The sequence below is a fragment of the Schistocerca americana genome, chromosome 7, assembly GCF_021461395.2.
Source record: "Schistocerca americana isolate TAMUIC-IGC-003095 chromosome 7, iqSchAmer2.1, whole genome shotgun sequence".
NCBI lineage: Eukaryota > Metazoa > Arthropoda > Insecta > Orthoptera > Acrididae > Schistocerca > Schistocerca americana.
Window position 1 is genome coordinate 42839857 of NC_060125.1, and position 27180 is coordinate 42867036.

Here is a 27180-nt window from a genome sequence, read left to right on the forward strand (position 1 = left end):
CAGTACTTGGGCTTCCTGGACCCTGATAGGTTGTCCACAGTCACGGTGGTGTTCTGCTATTGCCGATTTATTATGTTGTTGTAATTCTACATAGCGTTCGTGTTCTGCTACTCATAAGCTGACAGGTCACCCTGTTTCTCCTGTGTAGGCAGCTCCGGACTCACACCATAGTATGTAAACACCTGCAGTATTAAGATTGTTGACTACATCCTTGGTGGAACCTATCATTTCGTGGATCCTGTGACTGCTACGAAAATTTGGTTTGAAACCTCGTCGGTGGAGGACACTGCCTAGCCATTCACTGACGCCTTTTACATATGGTAGGTGTACCAGTGGAAGCTTCTCTTCTTTGCCTTCTTATCGTGTTCTGCTCCCTTTGGTTTAGCTACCTTTCTTATGATGTTGTCATCATAGCCGTTGGCACGAAATGTGTGTTGTAGCTCCTTTAATTCTTCTTTGATGTTATTTTCATCGCTCCAGCAGTTAACATATGCAGACCAGAATATTTTTGAGCTGGGTGGTGGTGGCTCTCCACTTGCAAGTACCGATTAGTGTGCGTTGGTTTCCAGTACACTTTGTGTCCCAGTTTACCTCTGGCAGTTCTGTATACTTCCACATCCAGAAATGGCAAGGTACCATTGTTTTCAGTCTCATTGAACTTCATATTTTTGTGCAGGCTATTTGAGTGCCATGGACCTTGCCGTTGGTGGGGAGGCTTGCGTGCCTCATTGATACAGCCATACCGTAGGTGCAACGACAACGGAGGTGTATCTATTGAGAGGCCAGACAAACGTGTGGTTCCTGAAGAGGGGCAGCAGCTTTTTCAGTAGTTGCAGGGGCAACAGTCTGGATGATTGACTGATCTGGCCTTGTAACACTAACCAAAACGGCCTTGCTGTTGTGGTACTGCGAACAGCTGAAAGCAAGGGGAAACTACAGCCGTAATTTTTCCCGAGGGCATGCAGCTTTACTGTATGGTTAAATGATGATGGCATCCTCTTGGGTAAGATATTCCGGAGGTAAAATAGTCCCCCATTCGGATCTCCGGGCGGGGACTACTCAAGAGGACGTCGTTATCAGGAGAAAGAAAACTGGCATTCTATGGATCAGAGGGTGGAATGTCAGATCCCTTAATCGGGCAGGTTGTTGTTGTTGTGGCCTTCAGTCCTGAGACTGGTTTGATGCAGCTCTCCATGCTACCCTATCCTGTGCAAGCTTCTTCATCTCCCAGTACTTACTGCAACCCACATCCTTCTCAATCTGCTTAGTGTATTCATCTCTTGGTCTCCCTCTACGATTTTTACCCGATCGGGCAGGTAGGTTCGAAAATTTAAAAAGGGAAATGGATAGGTTAAAGTTAGATATAGTGGGAATTAGTGAAGTTTGGTGGCAGGAGGAACAAGACTTCTGGTCAGGTGAATACAGGGTTATAAATACAAAATCAAACAGGGGTAATGCAGGAGTAGGTTTAATAATGAATAAAAAATAGGAGTGCGGGTAAGCTACTACAAACAGCATAGTGAATGTATTATAGTGGCCAAGATAGACACGAAGCCCATGCCTACTACAGTAGTACAAGTTTATATGCCAACTAGCTCTGCAGATGACGAAGAAATTTAAGAACTGTATTATGAGATAAAATAAATTATTCATGTAGTGAAGGGAGACGAAAATTTAATAGTCATGGGTGACTGGAATTCGTCAGTAGGAAAAGGGAGAGAAGGAAACATAGTAGGTGAATATTGATTGGGGGGAAGAAATGAAAGAGGAAGCCGCCTTGTAGAATTTTGCACAGAGCATAACTTAATCATAGCTAACACTTGGTTCAAGAATCATAAAAGAAGGTTGTACACATGGAAGAATCCTGGAGATACTATAAGGTATCAGATAGATTATATAATGGTAAGACAGAGATTTAGGAACCAGGTTTTAAATTATAGGACATTTCCAGGGGCAGATGTGGACTCTGACCACAATCTATTGGTTATGAACTATAGATAAAAACTGAAGAAATTGCAAAAAGGTGGGAATTTAAGGAGATGGGACCTGGATAAACTGACTAAACCAGAGGTTGTACAGAGTTTCAGGGACAGCATAAGGGAACAATTGACAGGAATGGGGAAAAGAAATACAGTAGAAGACGAATGGGTAGCTCTGAGGGATGAAGTAGTGAATACAAACGTCTCAAAAAATGAGATCGACAGGAAGTGCAAAATGGCTAAGCAGGCATGGCTAGAGGACAAATGTAAGAATGTAGAGGCTTATCTCACTAGGAGTAAGATAGATGCAGCCTACAGGAAAATTAAAGAGATCTTTGGAGAAAAGAGAGCCACTTGTATGAATATCAAGAGCTCAGATGGAACCCCAGCTCTAAGCAAAGAGGGGAAAGCAGAAATGTGGAAGGAGGGGTCTATACAAAGGCGATGTGCTTGAGGACAATATTATGGAAATGGAAGAGGATGTAGATGAAGATGAAATGGGAGACACGATACTGCGTGAAGAGTTTGACAGAGCACTGAAAGACCTGAGTTGAAACAAGGCCCCCAGAGTAGACAACATTCCATTAGAACTACTGACGGCCTTGGGAGAGCCAGTCCTGACAAAACTCTACCATTTGGTGAGCAAGATGTATGAGACAGGCGAAATACCCTCAGGCTTCAATAAGAATATAATAATACCAATCCCAAAGAAAGCAGGTGTTGACAGAAGTGAAAATTACCTAACTATCAGTTTAATAAGCCACAGCTGCAAAATACTAACGCGAATTATTTACAGACGAATGGAAAAAATGGTAGAAGCCGACCTCGGGGAAGATCAGTTTGGATTCCATAGAAATGTTGGAACACGTGAGGCAATACTGACCTTACGACTTATCTTAGAAGAAAGATTAAGGAAAGGCAAACCTACATTTCTAGCATTTGTAGACTTAGAAAAAGCTTTTGACAATGTTGACTGGAATACTCTCTTTCAAATTCTAAAGGTGGCAGGGGTAAAATACAGGGAGCGAAAGGCAATTTACAATTTGTACAGAAAGAAGATGGCAGTTATAAGAGTCGAGGGGCATGAAAGGGAAGCAGTGGTTGGGAAGGGAGTGAGACAGGGTTGTAGCCTCTCCCCGATGTTATTCAATCTGTATATTGAGCAAGCAGTAAAGGAAACAAAAGAAAAATTCGGAGTAGGTATTAAAATCCAGGGAGAAGAAATAAAAACTTTGAGGTTCGCCGATGACATTGTAATTCTGTCAGAGACAGCAAAGGACCTGGAAGAGCAACTGAACGGAACGGACAGTGTCTTGAACATCAACAAAAGAAAAACGAGGATAATGGAATGCAGTCGAAATAAGTCGGGTGATGCTGAGGGAATTAGATTAGGAAATCAGACACTTAAAGTAGTAAAGGAGTTTTGCTATTTGGGGAGCAAAGTAACTGATGATGTTTGAAGTAGAGAGGATATAAAATGTAGACTGGCAATGGCAAGGAAAGCGTTTAAGTGTCAGGAAGTTGTTTCTGAAAGTATTTGTATGGAGTGTAGCCATGTATGGAAGTGAAACATGGACAATAAATAATTTGGACAAGAAGAGAATAGAAGCTTTCGAGCCGGCCGCGGTGGTCTAGCGGTTCAGGCGCTCAGTCCGGAACCGCACGACTGCTATGGTCGCAGGTTCGAATCCTGCCTCGGGCATGGATGTGTGTGATGTCCTTAGGTTAGTTAGGTTTAAGTAGTTCTAAGTTCTAGGGGACTGATGACCACAGATGTTAAGTCCCATAGTGCTCAGAGCCATTTGAACCATTTTTAGAAGCTTTCGAAATGTGGTGCTACAGAAGAATGTTGAAGATTAGGTGGGTAGATCACATAACTAATGAGGAGATACTGAATAGGATTGGGGAGAAGAGAAGTTTGTGGCACAACTTAACTAGAAGAAGGGATCAGTTGGTAGGACATGTCCTGAGGCATCAAGGGATCACAAATTTAGCATTGGAGGGCAGCGTGGAGGGTAAAAATCGTACAGGGAGACCAAGAGATGAATACACTAAGCAGATTCAGAAGGATGTAGGTTGCAGTAGGTACTGGGAGATGAAGGAGCTTGCACAGGATAGATTAGCATGGAGAGCTGCATCAAACCAGTCTCAGGACTGAAAACCACAACAACAAGAACAACAACAACAACATATTTGAGTGCTGGAGGAAGTATCCCAAATCCGCTTCACCGTGAGGCCAGATAATGAATGTGTCGTCCACATATCGTAGCCAACAACTGGTACGTAACGAGGCAGAAGCTACGGCCGTTTGCTCATAGGCTTCCATGAAGATGTCCGCAGCTACAGGGGAGAGCGGGGAACCCATTGCGACTCCATCTAACTATTCGTAATATCTCCCCCGCCAGGTGAAGTATGTAGATGACAGGCATAAGCGCATCAGATCACAGATATCTGGTTGGGTCCCATCCTGTAGAATGCACATAGTCTCTTCAATAGGTACGTTAGTGAAGAGAGACTTGATGTCAAAACTGAGCATAATGTGTGATGGCTTTATTCGCTGTTCCCTAATCAGTTGTATGAAGTGGGAAGAGTCTTTCACGTAGGAGTCTGTTTGTCCCACAAGACGGCATAACTTAGGTGCCAAATGTTTCACAACATAACACGTAGGTGAATCTATTCTGTTCACTATGGGACTCAGCGGATAACCCTCCTTATTGAGCTTAGGTACTCTGTAGATTCTAGGAGGAACAGGCACCTTGGTGATTAGTCTCTTGGCTGTGTCAGTATCAATTCTTGAGTCCTTTACGAGGGCCTTCAGATTTCTGCCTATCCTCGCCGTCGGGTCACTCCTTAATACTCTGTAAATGGCAGTTCGTCCATCTTCTTTTCATATTCAGAAGCGTCCATCAGAACCGTAGCATTTCCTTTGTCCACATGTAGGACCACACTATCCTTGTTATTCCTGTGCTCCTTTATGGCCTGTCTTTCTTCACGTGTGATATTGGCTCTGTGTGGTTTTGCTGTTTGTAAAATTCTTACAGTTTCCTGTCTTATCTTTTCTGCTTCGACATGGGGTACTTCGTGGAGTGACACCTCCACAGACTGAATGATCTCTTCTGTGGGAATCTTTGTGGGCATAACTGTGGAGTTTAACCCTTTGGACAGAACTGACATCACTGCCTCACTGATGGTCTGTGTCGAGATGTTAACCACGGTACAAGCTGTATCCAGACTTAGCTGCAACTGGTGTCTGTTTACCGTTAGCTCCCCAAATTTCTTTTTCTGTCAACTACTGACCAAGTCCTCCTCCATGCAGGCCTGGTTGTGGGTTATTCGGTTGATGTTATCCCAGTCCTTCGCTGATAACGTAGTTGGCAGCCATAAATGCATGGTTTACAGTTGCCCCGTAGCCTATGAAGCTCTAGAAGTGTTGTATCCTCTCCCTTAATAATGCACGGCTGGCCCGATAGTAAATGGTTCTTGCTCTTCTCGTATCAATTTAGAAGTACCTATCCCGGCGCAAAACCAGTCGTGCCCTGAGGAAGGCCGTTGCAATCCGGCCGAAACATCGGTTTTAGTTTATCATTGTTGTTAGTTTTTAGCAATACCCAGAAGATTTTAATCTTTATGAGATTTGTTAAAAAAGTAAAACATAAAAAATTGGAAAGAATATGCAAAAAATGATTCACCTTTCCTGAAAGGGCACATACATTCAAAAAACTTCAAAATCCAATAGTCTCTACATTTAAAAAATTATAGAATATCTTGTGCAAAAATGAAGGTAATCCATCACAGAGAACATAATGTCAGAATCCATACACTTTATAACACTACTGCCAAGAGACTTACTACAAACAATAATGAAATTCATACAAATTAAAAGTAAATCAATAATCGACCTTACGCTTAATTTGATGGAACGGTTCTTTATCAGCCACTGTCATAATGTAGGGAGTTTGCTAATGTGTTCCTCCAAAGTGAGAACTTGTTGGTAAAGTCAGTTATAGGGACACCTTGCATTTAATATGGAATTAAAACCGTAGTGATCCTTGTCGTTTTTATTCATATATACAAAGTATTACAATGTCATAATAACAGGCAAGGGGGAGGATGGTGCAGGGGGGGGGGGGGGGAGGAGGAGGAGGAGGAGGAGGAGGAGGAGAACTGGTTGAGGATGGAATCGAAAACCACAGTATTTATAGTTAGACATTTTGGATCTATAGACACCATCTGTAGGGAAGAGTGGAGGGTGGGGGTCAGTGTCGGGGTGGGGGAAAGGTGAGGGTATGCAAAACTGCGGCTTCCTTTTCCTGGAGGCAACTTCGAAGGCTAAAGGCGGACCCCACTCAAAAACATATGTTATCTTTAAACCACAAACAGAAAAAAGAGCTTCAACATCAAGATGATTATTTGAAGGCTGTGTTAACCCAAACACTACATAACTGTCGCCACCCAACCAATCTCAACTCTAAGTATCCATTATTGACAGCAGTACAAACCACCCAGCAACGTGATACCTGAAGAGTGGAGGCAAGGGAACACTTATAGTGGAACATGTTTCAGTGGCATCATGTTCTCTTCAACAATGAAAGCAGTTATGTTTCTGATGCCTGGTGACTGTCACAGAAGTGTACAGTAGGCAATGATTGAGCATCTCAGACACGGTGTCCCACCGACTCTGCACGGAGGTGGGTTGCTTCTGTTTTGAGACAGTATCATGTGCAGATGTTAGAAGCCTCTCATAACTATCGAGGGTGATTTTAGTGCTCTACAGTGTTGGGGCACGATTCTTCAACCTACTGTCCAGTCCTACAGTCAACATTTCACCAATGGGCTCCTTTTCAATATATGGGCACCTGCTCACAAATCATGGACACCTTCCTCTAGGAAGCAGGGATCAACTAAAAAAGTACCTGCAGTACGAGCTGAACTGAGAATGCTTAGGACCAATCAAAACTTGCAGTGTGTCATTACAAGAACACTCCTCACACCAGGATGGCCACTGTCAAAGAGTGGTACAAACTTGAGCAGCAATGTCTCAGTCATCTTGTGGATAGTGTACCTAGGAGGTTCCAAGACTGTCACAATGCACAGCACAACACAGTACTGAATACTGCCCAGCAACAAATTTTAACTTCACAGAAGTGCACTTTCAAACAGACTTCTCCTATTTTGGCTGTTGTCCCCCTCCTCTCACCCAATAATTTTTATTTAATTTTTTGTTACCCGCTCCCCTTGCATCTGAGCTCAGATATTTGTAGATGGAGCAGTTTAGTATACAATGAAAGAGCAATATTATTTGTAGAGCCCTAGCTAAACAAAACCAATAAGTTAACAAATAACGAATGTTTAGCATTGGGCAACATATTTAAACAGGCTTAATTTTGCAAAGGATGAAATATGTAGTGTGGGAGTGAGTGAAGGGCAGGGAAGGCTGGAGGTTGGGTGGGTGTTGGCATATTATTGTAAATGGCAAAGAAAAAGAAAATAAGATTTAAATATAATAAATAAAAGAAAGCACACCTTAAGGAAACAAAATACTTCAATATATTATCAATTTTCATGTGCATAGATAACTTAATTTTCCCTACTTAAAATGCAGAGGCCTCCACTAGATTAAATGAACAAATTGAAGGAGAGATTGAAGAAGATTAGTGGCATCTACTTGGAATATCTGTCATTAGTGCTCTTCATATCTGTCACTACTGCTCTTCTGTTGCTAGCAAAGGCTTTCTTTCTTATTACTTTACGTGTAATTTTTTAAAAATCTTACTGTTTTTTAAATAAAGTTATATTTCCAGCTCCATGTACAGACACCACTATATAGCACTGTGAAAATTAACAAAAATGAAACAGAGGCATATCAAAGAAACTAGGATCGCTCTATAGAAAACTGGAGACCATCCTTCTAGAAAAGTATTATTTAGCAGAAGAATATTAAATGATAAAAGCACTATTTTTAACAAAATAAGCACTATTTTTAACAAAATAACAACAAGAGAGATAATTCAAATTGCCTTTAAATTCTGTAACTATAGTTTTGACTGATCAGCTACCCATTAAATCGTTTAAATGTCGACATAATGTGACGGTTACATTAATAGTCTACTTTCTTAGTGGAATAACAGTGTTGGTTGGAAACCATAGAAAAACTATACTGAAAAGTGTCACCAGTTACCTGCATGTTCCATATACTACACTCCTGCTCATAAATTAAGGATAATGCTGATACATGGTGAAACAATGCTCTGGTGGGTGGTTTGCGGGTTTCAATCACCTCGGGGTAGGACCGTGTGGTGCATTTGACCAGCGGTCGTCGCGCGGCGGCGCTAGCAGCAGTCCACATACGTAGAGGTGTGTTGGTGCATGTCAGAGTACGGTGCAGTGAGTAAGTGTGCAGACATTTTAAGATGTGCTAATGGTGACTGTGTGTTGAAAATGGCTCCTCAAAGAACACATATTGATGATGTTATGAGGGGTAGAATACTGGGGCAACTGGAGGCTGGTCAAACACACCAGGACGTAGCACGGGCCCTCCATGTGCCACAAAGTGTGATCTCAAGATTATGGCAATGATTCCTGCTGACAGGAAACGTGTCCAGGCGCTACAGTATAGGATCTCCACAGTGTACAACACCAAAAGAAGACTGACATCTCACCATCAGTGCCCGCAGATGACCATGACGTACTGCAGGTAGCCTTGCTCGGGACCTTACCACAGCCACTGGAACAGTTGTATCCAGACACACAGTCTACAGACAACTAAACAGACATGGTTTATTCGCCCGGAGACCTGCAAGGTCACCCCTTGTCACAGGAGAGCCCGTAATGTCTGGTGCCAAGAATACAGTACATGGTAATTGGAACAGTGATCCCAGGTTATGTTCACAGACAGGTCCAGGAATAGTCTGAACAGTGATTCTAGCTGGGTTTTCATCTGACATGAACAAGGAACCAGATACCAACCCCTTAATGTCTTTGAAAGGGACCTGTTTGGAGGTCGTGGTATTATGATTGGTGCACATATACCCCTGCATGTCTTTGACAGAGGAACTGTGACAGGTCAGGTGTATCAGGTCAACATTTTGCACCAGTATGTCCACCTTTTCCGGGGTGCAGTGGGTCCCAACTTCCTCCTGATGGATGATAACGTATGGCCCCACCGAGCTGTCATCGTGGAGGAGTACCTTGAAACAGGAGATATCAGGCGAATGGAGTGGCCTGCCTGTTCGCCAGACCTAAACCCCACTGAGCGCATCTGGGTCGCTCTCGGTCGACATGTCTTCACACCCCTAGGACACTTCAGGAGCTCCGACAGGCACTGGTGCAAGAATGGGAGGCTATACCCAAGCAGCTGGTCGATCACCTGATCCAGAGTATGACAACACGTTGTGCAGCCTGTGTACGTGTGCATGGTGATCATATCTCATATTGATGTCGGAGTACATGCTCAGGAAACAGTGGCGTTTTGTAGCACGTGTTTCGGGACGGTTTTCTTAACTTATCATCAATACTGTGGACTTACAGATCTGTGTCGTGTGTGTTCCCTATGTTCCTATGCTATTAGCGCCAGTTTTGTGTAGTGTCATGTTGTGTGGCACCACATTCGGCAATTATCCTTAATTTATGAGCATGAGTGTATATTATGATCATTCTCCATCACGTGGAATGACTCAGTTTGTAACTACAATACACTTTCTAAGTGAAAAATAGATTAACATTACATTACCAATGCAACCATTATACATTACTCTCTCTCTCTCTCTCTCTCTCTCTCTCTCGCACACCCAAACACACGCAAAAAACTGGTTACTTCCCTCACAGAACTGAACGTATAATTTGATGTACCATGGCCAAATGAACCTGACTGTAGTCATCAGCAATATAGCTTGACAACATGCATCATGGATGATGTGTGCCCCCACCTTCATCTATTGCTCATCACCCCCCAAATAATGTAACCATGAATATAATTCTGAATTTCTAATGCTGTTTTCATACAATCATCAAACTGTTAACACTACAGAATACAGTGCAGAGCAACAACATGTAAATAGTTTCCACCATATCCATAACATCTCAATAAACCAATACATTGGAAAATTGTACTGTAGGAGACAAGCCTATTATCTATAAAGGTTTAGCTTCTTTGTCTTTAATTGTTAACTTACTTTGCTAATACTCAACCATTCTTTCATAAATGAGTTCTTAATGCAGCTGCTTTAGCTGTTTTGCAGACAACAGTCTAATGCATCCCCATACACTCACAGCAGTGTATAATAAAATATCACTGAACATTTAACAAGTTCTTGAATGGAAGAGGTTTATGTACATTATAAGTGCTTAAATAATAAAATATTATTGAACAGTTAACAAGCTCTTGAATGGAAGAGTTTTATGTACATTATAAGTGCTAAGTAGTGCCAAACAGAATGAAAAATTATCTAATAACAGGAAGTACTAGATGGAATAGAAACAGAACAATGAGAAAAGAAATCATTTGCCATAGACACCTGTAAAACAAAGTAAATAATGTGGCTCAACTTTTGAACCTGCATTCTTCTTAAAGAGTGCACTCATGCGTGAGCACCTCAACCACCACCACACAAGCTATATTCTTGCAGCGCTGCTACTCATCTCACAAGTTCGTAAATGAAGCAACAACCTTCAGCACATTGATCATGTCCCTATTCATCACTCTATATACCAATTATGTGGTGAGTTGTCTCTTTACTCATTTTGTTTGTTATGGTTGGACTAAAAATCTAGTTTTTCCCACAGTGTAGGAATAAGGTGATCTGGAAACTACACAGAGGTAATATTTGCTTTGTTGTATTCCTGTGCTGTATCACATCTATTTAAGACATTTATCTGTTACTCCAATAATTTTGTCTTTACTTGTTATCAATTTAGAATGAAAGATAAAATTGTCACTGAAAGACTTCTGTACTGTTTATGTTCACAGGAAACAAAGAATCAACATTTGGACAATTTGAGAGAGAGAAGTAGCCTATCCTCTGACTACAAGTTGCTGACATTTGGGAAAGGACTGACAAATAAACAAATTAACAAATCAGAAAGAAGAGCCACTTTCCTTACTTTCTTTTTTTATTTTTTATTTTATTTTTATGTGTTTATCTGCCACAATAGAGCCATCTATTCCTTATAGCAACTGGGATTTAGATGAGCATCCACTGTTACAATTAAACATTAGATGTAAGGCAATATTTGCTATAGAATTTACCATTGGAAATCTCCTTGCCGCAATGAAAAAAAAAAAAAATGTTATGAGTAAAGCTGAATTATAGTCAATTAATACAATGGTACCCGTGTCTGAAAAATGGAATTATAAGTAAGATTTGATTACCTTCACAGTGCAGCTTCAGACCAGTCTGCTGGTAACCATCATCACAAACACACTGGTAGGTTCCCATCATGTTTTCACATACACCATTTGAACAGATGCCACTTGTGCGTGAACACTCATCAATATCTATAAAATTTTAAAGTTTTATTAACACAGACATGGAACACAGTTCTTCTAATGTTTTTTTTCTTTCCCTAACCCCATATTTCTCAGCCTTTTATCCTTTCGGGCACACCACAGTATGTTTCTAACTTTAGGGACACCCCTACAAGTGATTTTTTGGTACATTAAAAAAAGTAAACAAATAAACTACATATGACATATTTTTTTGTCATACATATAATGATGGGGAATTTTTTGCAAACTGGGCTACTGAAAGGAAATGATTAGGTGTCAAGTTTTTTATGTTTTAGATATTTTATCTGTGGAAGATTAGAAGTAATTAACAATCCAGTGACACACTTTACATGTATTTGCGACATACCAATGTCTCGCGACATGGCAGTTGAGAAATGCTGGTCTAATCAACTTACACAGCACACAACGATTTGTTCTTTTTCCTTCACAAAGGACATGAAATACAACTGTCATCATGATAGGGGTTGGATTCTTCACTTGGAATAGTTAAGTACTATAAAAGCAGGCTCAGACTGGCTGAAGTGGTGAATGCTAATATATCTAACATACAAAAACAATATATCTGACATGTTCAGAACTACTAGGATGTTGTTGCAACAGTAGTAATAACAATAATAATAAGAGTGGTTATAATAATAATAATAATTAAATTTGTTGTATGAGATGAGGAATAAAAAGTGAAATGGAAAATCAGAATGATTAGTTCCTAAATTTCCATCCATTATGAATCACAGTCCAGAAATGCATGAAAAAGTATGGAGCACTAATTTCAGAAACTGATTCAACTGGGTGACATACATTTACAAATGCCTCACTCACCTTTGCACGACTGCTTGTCTGGTGCAAGTTCATGGCCTGGAGGACATTCACACCGGAAGCTCCCTGGAGTATTCACACATACACCACCTCTGCACAACCCTGGTGTCCGTTGGCATTCATCAATATCTGAAGAAAGACAATGTGCTCAATAAATGTGTGACATAGCACAAATACAGTGGAATCTCATTAGTATGTCCCTCATTACCACATTTTCTTGCATTGTATGTCAATTTTTGGAAGTCTCAATCCCAACTGCATTAAACACATGTTAAAATGACTTGTTTATACATCCTCTCTCAGATTAGCACAATCAAATTTGACAGTATGAGTACTGTTTGGCCACTGCAACTTTTGCTGCCTAGGGTTTTGAGAGTGATGGGAGTATGACATTCATAGCCATAGGGTGAGAAAATATGGGGATACACAATGCTGTTCAGTGCTGGCAACTTAGGCAAAAGCAGACAATGGTAAGTCCTGTATGGAATAACAAGAATATCAAAAGGACGGCTTGCTACTCACCACATAGAGGAGGCACATTGTCACATGCAGGCACAATGGGAAAGACTGCTAAAATTATAAGTTTTCAGACACAGTCCTTCTCCCGAAATAAAAAACATACACACAGTCACAGAAACACAACTCACACACACGCATGGCCACTGTCTGTGTGCACTGGAGCTGTGGTCAGTATAAATCTATCCTTTCCATATTATTGTTAGATCGTTTGCTGTGGCAGAAATTACATGCACAAGTAGTTCATACATGTTTTACAGTAGCTCTGATGACTTGCAAGTTCTGGCAAAAAGTACAGATCAGAGGCAAGGCTGAATTTGTATCAAACAAAGAATAAACTGAATATTTATTAGCGTGTAACTCAGTTATTGGTGTTCATTTGACTGACTTTTAGTCTGAATATTTTAGTGTCAAACAGTATACTGATATGTCATGGATAAAAAGACAGTGAGACAGTTAACAAATGAAGGAAAGTGGAACATAATTCAGGAAGTGGGCAAAAATTCACACATGATGGTGCAAGAAAAATGAACATTTCTCCATCAACATTAAATAAAATAGTAAGCAAATGAAAAATAATTGAAACATTATGTTTAGAAGGAGGAAATTGCACACTAAAATGAGTGCAAGAAGGTTAGTTTTCAGAACAGGAAAACGTGCTATTGAAGTGGGTAAAACAATCTCACGCTTCAAATATTACAACTGATGGTACTGTGATTCATGCTAAAGTAAAACACTTTGCATACAAGATTGGACTCACTTATGGGTGGATTGAAAGGCACAAGGACCAACATTATTTATAGAACAAATGTGTTCAAGGTGAGGCTGGAAGCATAAGCATTGACACTGTTCAATCATGGAAAAATACTCTTTCACCAATCATAGGATGGTATTGTCCCAATACTATTTTTAATGTAATTTAAGTGGGCTTATTATTTTATCTTGCATGTGCAGCACTTCCTCAATGTTAAGTCATATCTACATACTGTAAATGTAGAAGCCAGCTTCATCCACTCATCCAAGACACTACAAAATGCCTGAAACAAAAATACAGGAAGATTCTTGTACAGAAGAGGCTACAATTAGAAAGGTAATGATTTTGGATGTTACACATTTTGTACGAAGTGCCTAGGATTCTGTGCAAGATAGCACAATCTCAAACTTCTTTAAGAAGTCCAGCTTTCATCAGATACTTACAGAAGACATCACACTAGAAAATAAAGGTTTTGCAGTTGAAGAATGGTAGCAAATAATGGGGCGAGCAGGAAACACCGACTACCTTAGCTCCAATGTTTATGTTGAATGTGACAAAGCTATTGTCATTTGTCAGCCCATGAAAACTGATGTTGCAGGAACAGATGGCAAAGAAACAAGATGAATGGAAAGGTCAGGATGAAACAAAGCCATTGGCAGTTCTTACAATATCAAATGCTACTGAAGAAATGGACACAGTTAAGCAGTATGTGTTGAGTTTTGAAGTCGACAAAGAAATGATGAACATATTAAGATGGACAATACAATATTAAAATTGGGACAAAAGCCAAATCTCTGTAAAGAGAGGACTACATACTGCACTTTATTACATTATAGTGTAGTCAGGCAAAGATGTATGATGTATCTACAGTTTGTCAAAATGACAACCACTATTCACTTACTAGATGTGAGATTCTGAATGTGTTCTTGAAAACATGCACGTTGAATTATCCTAAATCTGTAAATATGGTACCCTTGATTCTGCATTAATCAAAAAAATTGTCATTAACAAATTAGGTATTTTTCAGTAGTATTTAATTCTGCTTATGAAATTCAAAATCTGTGGTGCCTTCAAAAATGTGCTAATGAGAGTTCACTATACATATTACAGAAATGAAGTGAATAAGACTTATAATTTGGCCATACATTTAGTAGGAGCTTTCTCGAAAACCATAAAGAAATGTAAAATTACTAAAAATGTTAGTAATGCTATTATTTCAGAAAGCTAGATTAGTGTATGCATTTTTATATCTATCTGTTAGCAGTACTGACATTTCTCCTGAAGGTAAGTGATAATCAGCATTTCTGTCTCATAATTTTATAGTTTTCTCAAGAGAAATTTCCTTTTGACGAAAGTGAAGACATAGTATGAACATTACAGAAAGCACATCTTTACCCAAATTTCTGAAATAAAAAAAATCAATTTTTTCCATTTTACTACACAGCCTGTTTTACAAGTAGAAAGGGAATATCTTTTCAATATCTTGAAAATAAATGAATTCTGAAGACAGTTGAAAATAAATTTTAGTTTTTAAATTTTATGAAATCAATAACATTCAGTTTTTTTTCATTTGTTTTAGAAAATACTCATCATCAGACAGAACTCTGTTATTTTGGAGCATGCTTAAAGTTATCCATTTTACCAAAGTCTTTGTTGACATTAGTCTAAAAAGAATTTGGTAAGAAACAGCTTTTAAATATGTATCTTACAAATTATATATAGATACATGCTGAGGTACTGCCAGTTAACCCTTCTAAAGCAATATCTTCCACAGTACTATGTGAACTGATATAAATTTGTACTTTGTTAAAACTTCCTTGATGAAACCTATAGGTATCAGATGGTCAGTTAAACAGTGCTTAGCAGTCAATAACATTAATATTAGTTTAACATATATCAAATGTTGTTCCACTTACTTAAATAGTTATGTATGATACCGAGCAAAAAGTGTTCCCTGTTATGAGTTAAAAAATGATGTGACAAAAATATCAATGATACACCAAAATTCTAAATTGTTGTACAAATGAATATGAGACTGCTTCTGTGAGCTTGAAAAATAAAACAATAATAATAATAATAATAATAATGAATTAATGATAGAGGCCACACATAAAGAGGGCAAAAAGTTGTTCAACCAAGCAAAGAAAATAGTCTATAAAATGAAAAGTAACAAAGGGGAACCTGTATTTAGAAAGTAAGAAGAATGTGCCCTCCAGTCATTAACTCAAAATACTAACAAATTTTTTCAGTGAAGGACAACATTGCAGAAGACATGCTGTTCCTTTCACTTCAGCTAGATATTTCAAATTTTTCTGCAGATACTCTTAAACAAACAAAATATAGGTCACAGAGAAAAACCAATACTCTTACAGTAATTATGAAAAATAACATAGCACTTCAAGGCAAGAGTAAAACCAATACCAAACCTTTTATTGGGGAACAATAAGGGCAAAATATGACAACAGATTTCCAATAAACTTGTGACTGTTCAGAAAACACGAAAAGACATGCACAAGATAAACAGAAAGTGGGTGAGAGGATGCAATTTAGTCTGCCCATTACAGCATCTCACAGGAAACAACATTTTATTAGTTTCACAAATGCCACTACGTATCATTCTAAACTATATATAGCACATGCTATGATTTATTGCTAACCAACTAACTCTTCAAACTATACTGTGTTCATATGCACATTAGAATTTTCTCTTCTAACTGAAAAAAATGTATACACCAGACAGACTATCAGTTTCTGTGCATGCATCCAGGACATAATTACCTCATCTTCTGATATTTCCACTGACAACTTTACAGCCATTGTCAATGTGAACATATGACAGATTTCTTAATATGAAGATGTGCCTATTATTATCTGACGTGCTAAAAGTTTTAGTCATGTGGTTTTCGCATCTCAGTGCCTAAAAGGAACACTTTTGCCACTACAATTACGGAAGTTACTTTTGTCATTAACAACAAATTTGGTCGTAGAGTGAATATAAAAAGGATGTCCTATTAGTACACCTAACCACTCACAGTAAGGTATATTTGTACATATGACAGCATTTCTGCTCTGTATATGCCCTAATCTCTCTGACGTTATTCTTATGTTATACATGATAGAAATGTTGCATGGTCTTAGCTTGAATACCACTTCTCTAGATTTACTTACTACAGTTTCAAGAGAATAACATGGTGATTTTTTCTCACAGTTCCCATTCAAGTATATCTGCTACTATTTTATATGAGCTATTCTGACCAATACAATTGTAGCAGTGCGTCCCTGAATTTACTTAAGGTTTGCTCTCTACCTAGCAGTTGCTCTAGACTTTCCAGTGATCATGCCAAAAAATCTAATTTTTCTGTTCCAATTAATATTACTTAGTTCATATGTTAGTAAGAAATTAACAGATTTAGAGGCTGCTAAAGTCAAACATTCTATTTAATGTTTCTGAGAATATGCTTGACTGTGTATGAGTTTTACTGAACAAAACCTAGGTTCGCTGCAACATTTCCCAATCACAAACAGCAAGCGTTTTTAAAGGGGGTGCATATGTCACTATCTGAATACTCCAGATCTGGCAAGGAGAAACCGATGGCTGTTAATTTAATCAAAAGGGAGTGTAAGCTGCATATTCCTCAAATTTCTTGAAAAGCCTCTGTATAGTCATTAAGTTTTCCTTGTATTCACATGAGAATTTATGGATGAATGAGCAAGTATTTTTCATGGATGAAGATGATCATGCCTGGTTGCAGAAAAACACTGTGAAAGTGATAGATCTGTGATTTTGAAGGCTAAAACATAGCACAACATACAGGAAATTTATTCTGATAAAATAAAATAACTGGGACTGTACTACAAAAGTTCACTGGATACTTTTGTAGACTTTCATAACACAATACGAAATAGTGCTGTGAGCAAAGAAATCTGACATGAGATTTTGTTATCTACCAGGAAAGAAGGGCTTTGAATTTAGAGTTTGACTATCAACTTTTATTATTATTATTTGAGGGTACTACAAATCATTTTCCTCTCTGGAGCCAGCAATATTGTAAAATTAGGTGATATATTTTAGTATGCATCAGAAACAAGTCTGTTTAAGTGAGGTCTTGATTGCGTCTGCTGAGGCTAAATTTGGTACACACAACACATCTACAATTCTTTCATTTGAGCTAGTACATACTTGTTTGATATCAAGATGTTCTTAATTGCTTGAGAGGATTCTCACATTTTATGAAATGCATAAAAGAATGTTCACTTATATCTCTGCTTCTGTCAAGCTGTTCCACACCAACTGTAACTGTATTCACAGTAATCTCATTCTCACATTGTTGTGAATATTGAGATATGTATTTGACAATACACAAGATGAATCAGAATGTCGTATCATTTATAATGTACTTTCTACATTATTAGTGAGATATTACATGTCAGACCAACAGAAAAAAGTGTATTTGATAAAAAATGACAATATTTTTACACAACAATATAAACTAAATTAAGAATAAGGTGTGTTAGAGAATATGCACTTCTATTTTAGCACATGCTAAGCAACTGCTTACCCATGCACACCTGCATCATCATGGTACTCTCGTAGCCAGGCTTGCAGTCACAAACGAAGTTCCCAGGTGTGTTGCGGCATTCTCCATCACCACATACACCATGCATGATGCTGCATTCATCAATGTCTGTCCACACAGATATTAGCAAACATAATTTTGAGAAATGCTATAATCCTATGTAGTAAACAAGTCAGTCTATATTAAATTAAGAGCAAATGATAAGAGTCCACAATTGGAAATATGGTCTTGGGTAAGGGCATTATTGTGTAACAAGGCTCTTTTTATTTAAATCAAAATGGTGCAATCAGCACAGCTAAAGTTAAGACAGAATGTATGCAGTAGGAATACAACATGGGGTGGCTGAGAGACACTGTGTATAACAAACATGAGCCCAGTGAAGGCATAACACCTCCAAAAATGTGCCAGTGTGGAGTGGAGTAAGTGATACACCACTGCGTCAATGGAAGTTCAAATAATTCACAACTTATCCATTGGGAGTGTCTTATACAGAACACAGTCACACTCGACAGCTAACACCATACTCCAAATACAGCCACTCCACATCAGAGCCTTGTGACCAAGCAGAGCTAATAAAAAGCTGATTGCAGGCTGAAAACAGCCGCATTTCTTTGCACATCTCATCTAAGCGACATCTCTGAGGACTGACAGTCCCATTGGTCATATATCGTTTGTGAAACCTCATCCCTGCCTTCAGTGCTAGGCCTTGCTATTCAGGACTCAAGTTCTGTGCAGGTGTTTAATAATTTCATTCTACTAAACTTGAAACATTTCACTCATTGTGTCACTGCATCAGTCAAGTAGTAATACATTAAAATGTAGCAAATCTTCAACTGTTCCTATGTTCGCTTAGGAAACTGGCAATTCCCATATATATTCTTACTGTGTAGTGTGTGTGTGTGTGTGTGTGTGTGTGTGTGTGTGTGTGTGTGTGTGTGTGTGCATGCACATATGGTGATTATATGTTGGACAAGATTTTTATTCAACACACTTACTCTCCATACAATACGAAAGTACTAAATATGGGCTGCAGTGATAATGAGGCTCTGTTATTAACAATGGAACTATGTCCAGAAAAAAGGGCACTCATCAAAATGTGTTATGCAGGGACATCAGTAGGTTTACATACTTCTGATATCTACTAAGCCGGGGAAAATGGGATGAAGTGCTCAATGAAACAGATGTAGAGCGCTTGCCCGCAAAAGGCAAAGGTCCCGAGTTTGAGTCTCGGTCGGGCACACAGTTTTAATCTGCCAGGAAGTTTCAGACAGGTGTAAACATTATGCTGAACATATTTCATGAAACATATAATTATTATTTTGATTTAACTTTACCTATTAAGCAACACGATTAAATCCAGCTGGTAACAAAATCTGGATTAAAACTGGCATAAAAATTTGCTGATTTTTGGATTAATATGAAAACAAATTCCTGTATCATTTGAAATGCAAAATTATACCAGACATTGCAACATGATATACCATATGTTATTAAAGAAGCAAAAGAGCGCTAGTAATGAATACATCTCAAAAAACAGGCATCAACCACAATGAAAATCATCAAGTCTGAAACAGTTACAAAACAATGGCAAAATATATGAGTAGTTTATGGCTTATCATCTGACTTTGTCACACACACCACAGTTGGGGGATTATGACATAATTAGAGGCTGGATTTTTATGTAAATATGTGTTCTATTCCTTTGTTACTATGCATGTGAAAAGAGTAAATATTCACAAACTGTAATATCAGCATTGATATACTTCATTCTAGTGTTACATATTTCTCTGTAATTATATCTTACATATTTTAACTTTAGCGTACATAAAATACCATATTATTACTTTTTTACACTTTTATATTTTCCCCTACCCTCTCTCATAAGGAAGCTCCCTTAGAAAAATATCTGGATCTGACCTATCACAGAAGTTGAATACAGGAAGTGTAATTTCTGATAAAATCATGGTCTTCTGCAATAAAATGTGATTAATTGCACTTGAGAGTTGGATTAAGAAGGACATGCTTCAGTTTAATTTTCTAATATTCAGAATGACTGTTCTCAAAAACAAAGCAGATATAATAATAATAATATTGCGTGTAGCACTGCAGTGGCATTATTGTGTTTAGTAAACACCTTTGTATGCTGTTAAGATTGGCAATGGGCGAAGAACAGGGTATTGGCCAGAAATTTTCCAATTAATAGTGACTTCTAATGATTCAGAGCTAGGGAATATGTGCACCAAGAAAATTTTGCTAAATAGTACTTTTAAGAGATGATCTCAGTGTTCAAGAGGCGTCCTGTTGTATCAAAATTATCATCTAATTTAAGATCTTGGGTTATGATGGACAACATTTCACTACTGATGGAGAGGTTGTTCTATGTTGAGCATGCAATACTGGAGCTCTATCAAGTCCAACTTTAGCAACATATACACAGTGATGCACACAGAAAGAACAAAGCAGAACAATCCTCTAAGAAGCAAATGTTATTGATGTAGCTGCAAAAGACTCCAAATTCTGCAAATGAATTTTTCCATAATTTGTGCTCCATTATTGTTGCTGCAAACATTGTATTGTATGAACTATAAGTGCTTGCATATTACGAATATCTACAAAAGTACTGTTGGCGACAGATTCCTGATGAACTGACATTAAGGAAAAACTATTTAGATTTTTGCTATCAGAAGGCCCTGAATAGTGTGCAACACTATATAAGTAACCACCACACATGGATAGCCATTATTAATAAAATATTCCGGCCTATTATACCATGGGCAAATGGATTTCACATTTAAGTAAAATGTTTTGTCCCCATCTGTGGGGGACATTCTCAAGGGGTTTAGTAGCTAAGATCCCCCTTGAAAATTGTCCTCCATAGATGGGGAAGAAACGGATTTTGGCATAATAGTCCAGAATATTTTATTAATTGTGACATTTCCAGCCATGAAAGTTTACATTTTACATATGGATAGCCATTGATGAAATGATGGTCATATATTGAAATACCATTAGCAATCTCATCATTGGCAAACTTGACAGAGAATAACCATTGCCAAAACCACCACTGATTTCCCGCAGAGTACTGGAATGAACAAATCATTCAGCACTAGCTTATGTCTTGAATGACTGCCTTACAGTGCTGTGGCCTGAGGGAATTCTAGAAAAGAAGTTCTTGTTATGTATTTGGTTGCTGCAGTCTACATGCTGAAGGCAGCAAGTTCCCTATGTGTATTCTACCACATTTATTCTAGTGAAGCTGCCTGGCAAATGCACTGCAACACATCACCAAAGGAGTGCACAGTAGCTATCCAGAAGTAAATAAGCTAATTTGATACACCAAGATGGTGTTTCTCAAAGCCCCACATTGTTTACCACTCTGCGGAGAACTGCTGTCTAATCTAGGGTTGCCACTTGAAGCTGTCCTAATGAGGCAAGTACATTGACTGAATGAGGCAAGTACATTGACTGAAGTTGTTTGTTTTATAACAAACATCTTCAAGCAGTGAAATCCATTAATGATTCATTTTAAACCGAACCTTCAGTTTCAAAATGAGATGCACAAAATGTTTTTACTGAGCCTAAAATTGAAAATTCTCTGGTATACATCTATAGCAACTTTGGACTTCTTGCCAGCAGCATTAAAGAGCACACTCCAATGGGCATCTCTCCAGAAATATTTCAGCCCCTAAAATTGGCACCATCAACATCCTGTGATGAGGAAAAAATCATTTTCCACCTACATAAACATTCTTTCTCATCGGTAGAATTCTATGACTCCAGAGAATTTGGAGAAGTGGCTCGCTGTTCAATGAGCTCCAAAATCAAATGTGAGGTAGGGCACACCTCAGTAATTTCAGGAAAAATAATTTTATTTTATGCTTCTGGCATTTTTAAGTGCATATTAAGATAATATGATAGTCTATGGTAGCTTCAGTTGAAATTATTCTTTTATTTTAAATGTTCAACAAAATATTTTTATGATATTACACACTTTTTTAAATATTTGACTAATTTTAATTGCATAAATATGTACAGATTTTGCATGTTGGAATTACCCCAAAAATCTGGACTTCAGTCATAGTACAGAACAGTTTCTTCAATTTCCTGGAGAATTTATGCATCTTAGAAATATCAAGATGCAACATATACACTTTTGTAAAAAGTGGGCCTTGCCTGGGACATTGGTTTGCAACAGCGCAGCTGTAATTGTTTCAAGTTTCACATTCTGATTTTTGTGAAATTGTGAAACTGTTTTCTTTCAACTCCCATTTGTTATGAATATACTGTAAGATACATCTTAAGAATAACTCTCAATTACAGCTGCACCATGTGAAATACCAGCTTCTCTTGAAATTTCATGCACTCCCCATTGCTTGAAGTTGCTGCCTATGTACTGGCCTCAAGTTGAAATTTATGTGTGGTCTCCAAAATGCTTTGGGTCTTGAAATCTTTGTATTACAATATTAAGTGTGAAACAAGACACTGATCCCATTTGTAGCCATACTGAATTGGCAGGCACCGTTACAGACACGAAATTCTTATGGCAGTGGCCCATGAAGTGTGTTTTATTTCATATATATATATCCCGAGATAATTTAATGTAAATTGCAAATTTCAAATGGTGGAAGTTTAAGTACTTTGTTCCCTACAACAAATATTTAAATTCTTATTGACAAAGCTTGATAAGTACTCTCAATATGAAATGCAATATCCAGAATATCTGTTTAAATAAATAACTACTGCAAGTAATAAGAAAAAACTAACTAATAACGAGATAGCAATATTTTTTTCCATCAATAAGAAAATTCAATGCCTTTCTGTGCATCTCTTTGAAAATTACAACACACTACCCGGAAATTTTTACACTGTCAATTTTTCTCTTTTCCTGTTACTTTTGCTTTATGTTGTACAATCATGAGAGATTATTTAGCCATAAATTTCAAAAGAGAAATTTACGACAACATTTGTTCATCTCACAGAAAACAGGAAGAATGAGCAATGTAGTTCGCATCCATAAAATATTATAGTTATATCACGATTTATCATAAATTTGGTCAACTTGAAGATAAATCTTAAGAAGTCTGTAAACTAAGCTCAAACAGTTGCATTTTTGGTGAAACGTATATAAATCTGACAAAGGGAAACACTAATTTTAACTACACAGTTTTTACAAAGCTGGATTTATGTCAGAGTATGAAAAATCTTCCAGAATGAAATTTTCACTTTGCAGCAGAGTGTGCACTGATATAAAACTTCCTGGCAGATTAAAACTGTGTGCCAGACCGAGACTTGATTCTGGGATCTTTGGCTTTTATGGCAAGTGTTTTACTGACTGAGCTACTCAGGCATGGCTCACAATCTGTCCTCACAGCTCACAGCATAAAGGAAGAAAGAAAAACTAAAATGTTAAATATTCTGCTACTAAAAACATACAATAGCGATACAGGTATCTTACCAATGCAGCCAATGCTATTCTCATCAAGTGCGTAGCCACGATTGCAGCGGCAACTAAAGCTGCCTACACTATTTCTGCATCTGCCATTGACACACATTCCAGTAAATTCTGTGCACTCATTGATGTCCTTTCGGTCAACAAATCCAGGTCCACGTGGACACAGTTCTCTGTGGGCATCAGTCCCTGGCCGTGGACATGGCTCGCAACGTGTACTCTCTCCAGAGCCACCCCATGCACGCCCCACAGTGGAGCAGCAGCAGAGACTCCGTGAGTAGATGCCTACCAGTGCACCAGAGCAAGCACCATGGCGGTACTCAGTGTAACATGTTTCTTCACGCATATCCAAACACATAGTCCCTAAAAAAGGAAATGGTCACTTATTTAGTAAAGGAATTTCAATAGACTAATGCAAAAGCATGTTTCCCTATATGTCTCTGATATTCTCTGGTTGCACAATGGATAGTCCAGGATGGAATAATGACAATATTACGAGAAGGATAGATTACTATTCACCATAGAGCAGACATAATGAGTCGCGGGTAGGCTCAACAAAAAGACTGTCAACAAGTGAGCTTTTGGCTGAAAAGCCTTTCATCAGAATTGGACAACACACACACACACACACACACACACACACACACACATTCACACAAACACAATTCACACACACATGACCACAGTCTCTGGCTGCCGAGACTCTGGCCTCGGCAGCCAGGGACAGTGGTTATATGTGTGTGAATTGCGTTTGCATGAATGTGTGTGTGTGTGTGTTTTTTGTATATTTCAGAAGAAGGCCTTCTGGCTGAAAGCTTACATGTTTAGAAGTCTTTTTGTTGTGCCTATATGCGACTCAACATCTCCTCTATATGGTGAGTGGCAATCTATCCATTTCATAACATAGGCATTATTCCATTCTGGATTTTTCATTGTTTGAATTTTTTTCTAAATATTATAAAATACCTAATGACAGAGTGAGTTTATGAAAAACATGAAAAAGAATAACATAGGGAAGAAGAAGTAAAGGAAAGAGGAATAACATACGGAAGTAGAAATATAGGAAAGAGAGATTTTTATGGAAAACATTAAGCTGGTAAGATACAATGCAGGAGGGAAAAGGAAACAGATACAAAGTGATCTGAATACAGCAAAAAAGAAACACAGTGAAAAAACGAAGGGGTATTGGAAGAAAAGAAAAGGACAACAAAAGGATTAAGAACTGAAGCTGAGGTATGGTCCCTACAAAGCCTCAAGTCAAGAAGAAGAAGAAGAAGAAGACGAAGAAGAATGTATTTTCAACAGAATATTTATTTTAATAAGACACATGTTAACATTAATCTTCATGTACTTTTTTTTTGCTCTATGGAATGCAAAATTTTGTTGTTAACATCTGTAATCTAAAAGCAGGAGTAGCATTGGTAATTAAAAAACATGGAGAAAAATGTCTTCATACATTGTTACTCAACTTTACTTTGGAAAAGACCAAAGTGAGACATGTGACCACAGATGTCTCAGATTTAATTAATTTTACTAAACTGAAACAACTCTGACACCTTAATATTTATGCAAGATATTTGGTACATGAAAATCTGTGATACTCAAGCTTTAATCTCATGCTACCTTTACCTAGGTTCATTGATTTGTCTCCCTTTGACTAGTTACAAATTCACGGACCATTTAAAAATGGTTCTAACAACAATTACAGACCCACATGTTGGGTAGGCAGTGGAGTGAGCACTTTACATCTGTCTTATGTTTAATCAATACACATACAGAAAAACAAAGTCACTTTCAGTAGATACAATAAAACAATGTTATTCATAATGTGGTTTATGCATAAACTTTTAGAGTCTTAGACCCTACACAAATTTACAAATTGGTCAAGCTCATCATCTACTTCTGGATATCAGTCTTTATGTTGTGATGAAGGAATGCTTGACCTAATATACACAGACTTATGAATCAATAATTCTCTCGTTTATTTTAAACAATTTTAAGAGTAATTTTGAACAAACATTTGACAGGTTACCTATACAAAATATTTTGGGTGTTAGCCAAGTCTAAAACCTGATGGATTAGTTCACAACGGTCTCGTTTTGAATGTTAGTATTCTGGTTGCTATGTGTTTACTTATCAATTGTTGTTGGTGTTGTGGTCTTCAGTCCTGAGACTGGTTTGATGCAGCTCTCCATGCTACTCTATCCTGTGCAAGCTTCTTTATCTCCCAGTACTTACTGCAACCTACATCCTTCTGAATCTGCTTAGTGTTTTCATCTCTTGGTCCCCCTCTACGATTTTTACCCTCCACGCTGCCCTCCAATGCTAAATTTGTGATCCCTTGATGCCTCAGAACATGTCCTACCAACCGGTTCCTTCTTCTTGTCAAGTTGTGCCACAAACTCCTCTTCTCCCCAATTCTATTCAATACCCCTCATTAGTTATGTGATCTACTCATCTAATCTTCAGCATTCTTCTGTAGCACCACATTTCAAAAGCTTCTATTCGCTACATTCCACACAAACACTTTCAGAAATGACTTCCTGACACTTAAATCTATACTCGATGTTAACAAATTTCTCTTCTTCAGAAACGCTTTCCTTGCCATTGCCAGTCTACATTTTATATCCTCTCTACTTTGACCATAATCAGTTATTTTGCTCCCCAAATAGCAAAACTCCATCACTACTTTAAGTGTCTCATTTCCTAATCTAATTCCCTCAGCATCACCCGATTTAATTTGACTACATTCCATTATCCTCGTTTTGCTTTTGTTGATGTTCATCTTATATCCTCCTTTGAAGACACTGTCCATTCCGTTCAACTGCTCTTCCAAGTCCTTTGCTGTCTCTGACGGAATTACAACGTCATCGGCAAACCTCAAAGCTTTTATTTCTTCTCCATGGATTTTAATACCTACTCCGAATTTTTCTTTTGTTTCCTTTACTGCTTGCTCAATATACAGATTGAATAACAGTGAGGAGAGGCTACAACCCTGTCTCACTCCCTTCCAAGCAGCTGCTTCCCTTTCGTGCCCCTCTACTCTTATAACTACCATCAGGTTTCTGTACAAATTGTAAATAGCCTTTCACGCCCTGTATTTAACCCCTGCCACATTTAGAATTTGAAAGAGAGTATTCCAGTCAACATTGTCAAAAGCTTTCTCTAAGTCTACAAATGCTAGAAACGTAGGTTTGCCTTTCCTTAATCTTTCTTCTAAGATAAGTCATAGGGTCAGTACTGCCTCACGTGTTCCAACATTTCTACGGAATCCAAACTGATCTTCCCCAAGATCAGCTTCTACCAGTTTTTCCATTCATCTGTAAAGAATTTGAGTTGGTATTTTGCATCCGTGACTTATTAAACTGATAGTTCGGTAATTTTCACATCTGTCAACACCTGCTTTCTTTGGGATTGGTATTATTATATTCTTCTTGAAGTCTGAGGGTATTTCGCCTGTCTCATACATCTTGCTCACCAGATGGTAGAGTTTTGTCAGAACTCGCTCTCCCAAGGCCATCAGTAGTTCTAATGGAATGTTGTCTACTCCCAGGGCCTTTTTTCGACTCAGGTCTTTCAGTGCT

General features: G+C 38.1%; 1 protein-coding gene across 1 annotated transcript in view; it reads right to left on the reverse strand.

The window, feature by feature from the left end:
• Nucleotides 1-27180, reverse strand: part of LOC124622681 (fibrillin-2-like) — a 631069-nt gene that overhangs the window by 206053 nt on the left and 397836 nt on the right. Inside the window, 4 exon segments of the mRNA XM_047148470.1 lie at nt 11347-11472; nt 12304-12429; nt 18130-18255; nt 23603-23959. Coding sequence (XP_047004426.1) covers nt 11347-11472; nt 12304-12429; nt 18130-18255; nt 23603-23959 — 735 coding nt within the window.